Source organism: Hippocampus bargibanti, unplaced genomic scaffold (assembly GCF_051943395.1).
Source record: "Hippocampus bargibanti isolate YZ-2025 unplaced genomic scaffold, ASM5194339v1 Contig00024, whole genome shotgun sequence".
Classification (NCBI taxonomy): domain Eukaryota; kingdom Metazoa; phylum Chordata; class Actinopteri; order Syngnathiformes; family Syngnathidae; genus Hippocampus; species Hippocampus bargibanti.
The window spans coordinates 2779-10055 of NW_028297064.1; the positions used below are offsets into that span (position 1 = coordinate 2779).

Here is a 7277-nt window from a genome sequence, read left to right on the forward strand (position 1 = left end):
GTGTGTTTCAAGTGTGGGATCAAAGGCCACAAAGCAAAAGAATGTCGACAGAAGACATGGTGCAGTCATTGCAAAAGCAAGACACACAAAGACGCCACGTGCAGGCGTAAGGACAAGGACAGACGAGATGACGCCAGTAAAGCGTCAGAAGATGGCGACACCGACAACGTGCTCAAGATGAGGGACGGCGGACCCTGGGAGCAGTTGGGTCGCGACATCCGAGAGAGGGGATTGATGGTGGGTGGACACAAGAGCCACTTCGCATATCATCACAGACGTGACCATGTTCAAGAATTTCGACAGCACCTTCAGACCGGAAATACACAGCGTAGAGCTGGCGGACGGCACACAATGCCGCGGAGTCGCACAGAAAAGAGGAGATGCTGAGGTCTCTTTGATTGACATCAAAGGACAAAGACATAAAGCAACGCTGAGAGACGCTTTATACATTACTTCATACCCCCAAGACATTTTCTCTGTAAAGAAGGCAACCACCAACGGGGCAACAGTGATATTTAAAGAAGGTAAAGATTCACTGATTACGAAAGGTGGGACAAAATATGGTATACATGTGTATGGAAAATTGTACTACTTACATACTGAAAATAAGCCTAATGACAAATGTAACACATGTCGCGATATACGAGAATGGCACGAGGTATGAGGCCACTGCAATTACGATGATATTCTTAAATTGCAGAATGTGGTTAATGGCATGCAGATTAAGGGTAAAGCATGCAAACCTGAGCAAGAGTGTGAGGTGTGTATTCAGGGGAAATACACTCAGAATAAAAACAGGAATCCTGATACAAGAGCCAAGAACCCTCTCGAGTTATACACACTGACCTTACAGGCTATATGCGCACCGAATCTATATATGGGCATAAATATGCAATATCATTTACTGATGATTATTCCGGTGCAATGTTTGTCTATAAGAATCAGAAAACCTTTATTCGTCCTACAATGGGGAAATTTGCAGTTCACAGCAGCAATTGAAAAGGGATCGCGTTGGGGTGGGGGTGAAAGGATAGAAAACAAGATATTCTAAGCATAACAAAATAAAGTGTCAACTGTATACTGTGCAGATGTAAATGTGCAAAACCGTTCCATAAGAAAAACTGTACGTAGTGCAGAATCAAGAAATGCATTTTGATATATTGCAACAACCCATATTTACAAGTGTCCAGTTTTTTTTTTCTTTTTTCACATGTGATCATTGAGAATTGTGAAGCCTGACAGTCGGTAGGACCGAGCGGCGGTACCTCTCCTTCTTGCAGCGCGGGTGTAATAGTCTCTGGCTAAAGGAGCTACCCAGTGCTGTCAGGGTGGGCAGGAGGGGGTGGGAGGGGCTGTCCATCATAGCTTTTAGTTTAGCTAGCGTCCGTCTGTTGCCCACCTCCTCCAGAGAGTCCAGCGAGCAGCCCACGACAGAACTGGCCCGCTTGACAAGGCGCTCCAGTCTTTTTCTGTCCCGGGTGGTGATGCTGCCTGACCAGCAGACAATGCCATAGTGGATGGCTGATGCCACCACAGAGTCATAGAAAGTCTTTAGGAGTGACCCCTGAACTCCAAAAGACCTCAGTTTCCTGAGTAGGAAGAGGCGACTCTGTCCCTTTTTGATTAGGGCATCCGTGTTTGTTGACCAGTCCAGTTTATTGTTGAGAGTAACACCCAGGTACTTGTAGGAGGTCACCCTCTCAATGTCCGAACCCTGGATGTTCAATGGTGCAGGTGAGGATTGTTCCCTTTAGACGTCCACCACCAGCTCCTTGTTTTTCCCCGTGTTGATCTGGAGGTGATTCTGCTGGCACCAGTCCACAAAGTCCTTTGTCAGTCCCCTGTACTCCCTATCGTCTCCCTCTGTAATGAGGCCGACAATAGCTGAGTCGTCAGAGAACTTCTGACGGTGGCAGGTTGGGGTGTTGTAGTTGAAGTCCGAGGTGTAGAGGGTGAAGAGGAATGGAGCCAGGACTGTTCCCTGCGGCGCTCCGGTGCTGCAGAGAAGCCTGCCCGACTCACAGTTCTTTACCCTCACGTACTGTGGCCTGTTTGTGAGGTAATCTGTAATCCAGGATGTGAGGTGATGGTCGACTCCGGCATGCCGCAGCTTGTCCCCCAGTAAATTTGGCTGGATGGTGTTGAAGGCACTGGAGAAATCGAAGAACGTGATCCTCACTGTGCTCCCAGCATTCCCCAGGTGCAGCAACGCCGTATGGAGGAGGTAGATGATGGCATCCTCCACACCGATGCTGGGCTGGTAGGCAAACTGTAGCGGGTCCAGCGATGAGCTTGCCAGCGGTCGCAGGTGGGCGAGGACGAGTCTCTCCAGCGTCTTCATCAGGTGAGACGTCAGCACCACCGGTCTGTAGCTGTTGAGCTCTTTTGGGTTGGCAATCTTGGGCACTGGGACCAGGCATGACGTTTTCCACAGCTGTGGAACTCTGCCCAGCTTCAGGCTCAGGGTGAACAGGTGATGGACAATGACACACAGCTGGTCGGAGCAGGTCTTGAGGAGTCGGGAACTGATATCATCCGGACCTGCTGCCTTCCTCACCTGCATCCTCCTCAGTTGGTTCCTCACCTGCGCAGTTGTGACAGACAGGCAGGAACCAGGAGGCAGAGTGGCGGCTGAGGGTGTGGCAACGGTTGAGAGGGCAGATGTTGGTTGTGGAAAGCTGGTCGTGAGAGGGGGTAGGGAGGGTAAGGCCACAGTGAGAGTTGGTGCAGGAGCAGCTACAGGTGAAGTTGATGGTGGGCCGGGGGCGGCTGGCATCTTGTCAAACCGATTGAAAAAGCGGTTGAGTTCATCTGCCCAGTCCTTGTCTTTTTCGTTCAATGTCACTGGGCTTTTATGGCCTGAGATGTTTTTCAGGCCCTTCCAGACACCAGCGACATTGCTGGCTTGCAGCTGCTCCTCCATTTTCATCCTGTAGGCCTTCTTCCCCTCTCTGATCTTCCTCCTCAGTTGGATCTGCACGGCCTTCAGTTCCTCTCTATTGCCCGACACAAAAGCCCTTTTCTTCTCCTTCAGGAGGACTTTTATGTCGGGATTAATCCATGGTTTGTTGTTGGCAAAACACCGCACAGTCCTGGTGGGTACGGTGTTTTGTTCACAAAAGTTAATGTAGTCTGTGATGGTGTTGGTGAGTGAGTCAATGTCCTCCCCAAGAATCTCAGTAAAGAGCTCCCACCTGGTTTGTCAAAACAGTCCCGCAGAGCTTCTTCAGCTTCTGTGGATCATCTTCTGATCGTGCGGGTCACAGCTGGTTGCCTCTGGACAAGGGGTTTGTACACAGGCTGGAGATAAACCATATTGTGGTCTGCTCTTCCGAGAGGGGGGAGGGGGGAGGGATTGTATGCATCCTTGTCTCTGGTGACACAAGTTACATTTTGTGTGAATGTTGGGAGGGAGGATTTCAGGGAAACGTGATTGAAGTCCCCCGAGATGATGAACAAGGCGTTGGGGCACTGCGTTTGCAGCTTGTTTACAACAGTCATGAGGGCATCGGAGGCAGCGCCGCCATTTGCCGTAGGGGGAATGTATGTCGTCACGGCTATGAAGTGTGAGAATTCCCGTGGCAGGTAATGTGGCCGGAGGCTAACGGCTAGCAGCTCGATGTCGCGAGTGCAGAGTTTTTCCTTCACCGTGATGTGCCCAGGGTTGCACCATTTGTCATTCACAAACACGGCAATCCCCCCTCCTTTCTGCTTACCGCTGCCTTCATTTCTGTCCGCTCGTACGAGTTGGAAGCCCTCCAACTCTGCGTGGGCGTCCGGAGTGATTGCCGATAGCCATGTCTCCGTGACGAGTAGCAAGCTGAATTCCCGTGGCAGGTAATGTGGCCGGAGGCTAACGGCTAGCAGCTCGATGTCGCGAGTGCAGAGTTTTTCCTTCACCGTGATGTGCCCAGGGTTGCACGACCATACTCCCTATGGTGCCGCGTTAGCGCCGCCAGCTCGTCCATTTTATTCGGGAGCGATCTCACATTCCCCATGATGACGGACGGGAGAACGTGTCTGTATTTCCTCGTTCTTTTGCGGCGATCTTTCCCGGCCCGACATCCTCGTTTCCTCCTCTTCAGTTCATCGGAGATGTCTGGTGCGGCGGCCGCTAGTCCGCTATTAGCCCGCCATGCTAGTAGCTGGTCTCGACTGTAAACAATGGGATTCCGCGTGCGAGTGGATTCCCCGTTAACAGGAGCGGTGAAAAAGTAAAAAAAGTAAAGTACCTCTTTAATTCACTGCCATTCACAAATTTATTCAGGAATCGAAAATATAACATTGTTAGGGCAATTTGCTATACAAACACATTTTATACTTCTTCTTTTCCTTTTGGTTTTTCCCTATAGGGGTCGCCACAGCAAATCAATGTCCTCCTTCTATCCCGGTTTTGTGACAAACAAACACATTTTATACATGGCTGCCGATAAAGTGCTGGCAATGGCCTCTGGAAATGTTTTTTCTTTTCCACAAGGGGTTAGCATGTCCCTTCTTTCCATGTTCGCGCTTTGTTCCAGCTTCAGCTGTTGTTCTGTCACATTCTGGTCGGCAACTAACGGGTGGCACTGTTGGTGCCGTCTGCAGCTGCACAGTTGTTAGTCGTTTTAATCAGTGGGAGCTAAAAGGACTCCCGGCACGAACATTCAGTGTCGGGTCATTGTTTGTTTCACCCCGTTGTTTCATCTTGTCATATTTTTACTCGTGGTTTTGTTTGATACTTTGGACTTTTCTGTTCTGATGACTGATGCTTTAGACTTTGTTCCTGCTGACTTTATTTTAATTCAATTTGTCAAATACACCCTGCTCCTCCCTCCTGCCTGCTTTTTTGGAGTGCAGCCCATCACCAACTCGCAAATCGTGACAGAATGACTCAACCTACCACTGGATCCCGCCGGTACAACGGACTGGTCTCATTTTCACCCTGTGGCTGGCAGTGCACGACCACGTTGAGCCATGCTTCGTCGCGTGTTTGTTTGAATAGAGTCACATTCACGTCCACTGACACGACAAGCTGTGTCACTTCTACATCCACGTCAGGCCGAGACCCATTCCCATCAGGCCATCGCCTTCCTGTTCCCTGGTGAAGCAAGGGTAGCCGTCACCTTCTGGTTCCTGTTCCCTAGCAAGGCAAGGGTGCCGTCACCTTTTATTTTCCGTTCCCTGGCGAGGCAAGGATGCCGTCGCATTTTATTTCCTGTTTCCTGGAGAGGCAAGGATTGCTATCTCCTTGTTGTTCCCTGGCGAGGCGTGCCTTTTGGGACTTCTGGAATCACCACCTGGCAAATCGTGACATCTTCAAGTGCTTTATAAACCAATATGTATGTATTGCATTGTATTTTGGACAGCCATGCTGCAATGCTGTATTAAATGTTTATCTAGTCCTAAAACTCAATATTCTGTGGGTCCTGGAATTCAAGTGACAATGACAATAACCCTCCCACAGGGGTGGACACATTTTTGCACGTCTGGCAGTGATTGAGTTAACCAGGAGTATTTTTGAAATTTAAATTATGCGGGAGTTTGAAACTCAACATCCAGTTGTAACCATGATTGTTCCAATATCAACGATTATTCTTTAAAAATAATGTACCTTCTCCTTTTTGTGGGAGCCTTTCTTGTTGGTAAGTTGCTGATAGTACTGAGCAGCCTTCTTGTCCATGAACTTCTGCAGAATTTGAGTCATGATGCTGTTCTCTAACTCCAAGTGCGTTTCTTTGTTTTTCTCCAACTTTCGTCTCTGATCAGCGACCTCAGCCTGAAGACGGTTGTGCTCCTAAAGAAAAGGAAGAAAGACATTTGTTCTGTGGCCAATTAGGTCACAGCTACCTCATTAGAAGTTCTCTGTCAACCTTAGTCAGTTCTACAAGTGTCCGCTCAGTCTGGCCCACAGCACGGAGGTAGACGCTGTACTCAGCGAGCAGAATTTCATGCTGGCTGTGCTTCTGACTGATCATCTTCTTGGAGACGTCACAGTCCATATCGGTGCACTTGAGCAGCATGGTCAAAGTCTCACTTTCCTCCTGTAGCCCAGTTATGGATTTCTTCATGCCTTCGATTTCGCTCTCCAGCACAATTACTTGATGCTCAGCCATGCTGTGGAAAACAAAGTACAGCATGGGGAACTGAAGGACAGAAAATGATGCACAGCTTCATTTTCACGTTTTGTGAATTGTATTCTATTTAAATTGCAGAGGAGAGCATCAGTCACACTTTGCTATAATTGAATGCTTTGTTTTCATCCCCACTTCAAGGGAATTCCACATGAATACAATGTTGGTGTCAATTCTCACCGAGTAGCCTCTTGCATAGCTCTAAAGTCTTCATCACGCCTCCTCAAATCGACCAGGCTCTTGTTCCAATGCTGTAAAAGCTGTTTCTGTGACATCGCCAGAGACACCATTTGCATTTCCGCCTGAATAGGAATGTAAACACACAAGCACATTCAAAATGATACAGCAATGCCTCACAGGGTTCGTGCCTTTTCAGAGTTTCAAAGATTAACCTCAGAGTTCTCTCCGCTCCACGATATTCGTGACAGAGCAGTGATTACTGCACCACCATACATGTACTTGTACTGTTGTAGTCTGTGGCTCAAATATGTCAAGGAATAACACTGTTTACATATTTTAAACAAGTTGGTACACACACTTACACAAAAATTCCTAGAGGGGGAGCCAACCCTCCTTTAGGGTTTCACTCATTGGGCAGGGTCTCTGATAATGTCTCAACAAAGAATGTTTGTTTTCACTACAACTTTTGGATATTGCATTTCCTTCACTGTTGACAAATATTAGTATATTGTGCTATACGTACTTCAGAAAGAGACTCCTTGATTGCCTCCATGGTCTCAACCTGGGCTTTGATCTGGACCTCATATATATCCTTCTGTTGTGTCACTCGCTCCAAGCCCTTTGTGAGGTTCTCCACATATGAGTCCTGTTGGTAGGATCATACTAATAAATCAGTCAACACTGATCATGGATGCAATGGATTCGAAACAGTAATGTTGCCACTGTTTCCAGTTTTAGCCGACTTCAGTTTGACTTACAGACTATATTTGGGGGATTTCTTGACTCAACAAATGTGGTGCTCGGGTGTTGAACTCAGTGAAATTAAACTCAGCCTACCGAAAGCTGTCATTTGTCAGTTACAGTAAAGTCTCGTTATATCGATATCGGATATATCGATAGTCCCGGTTATATCGATACTATTTCTATGCACGCACGGAGAAAATTACATGCAAACAGGGTCGGATATATCGATAGTCCCGGTTA

At 47.9% G+C, this 7277-nt stretch overlaps 1 protein-coding gene across 1 annotated transcript; it reads right to left on the reverse strand.

The window, feature by feature from the left end:
- Positions 1-5523: 5523 nt before the first annotated feature.
- Positions 5524-7193, reverse strand: LOC148881213 (coiled-coil domain-containing protein 40-like). The gene is made up of 4 exons (XM_088989412.1): positions 6817-7193; positions 6294-6415; positions 5853-6096; positions 5524-5776 (listed from the first exon to the last, which is right to left on the reverse strand). Exons 1-4 carry the CDS (start codon positions 6844-6846, stop codon positions 5579-5581), a joined length of 594 nt encoding a protein of 197 aa, XP_088845538.1. The 5' UTR covers positions 6847-7193; the 3' UTR covers positions 5524-5578.
- Between the last annotated feature and the right edge of the window lie 84 nt (positions 7194-7277).

Bases quoted from the DNA above. Each gene is read 5' to 3' on its own strand.
- LOC148881213 (XM_088989412.1), bottom strand. From the start codon at position 6,846: ATGGAGGCAATCAAGGAGTCTCTTTCTGAA. The intron at 6,097-6,293 runs GTGAGAATTGAC...TGTTTTCCACAG, and splicing joins GCTATGCAAGAGGCTACTCG to CATGGCTGAGCATCAAGTAA. The intron at 5,777-5,852 runs GTTGACAGAGAA...CCTTTTCTTTAG, and splicing joins CACTTGTAGAACTGACTAAG to GAGCACAACCGTCTTCAGGC.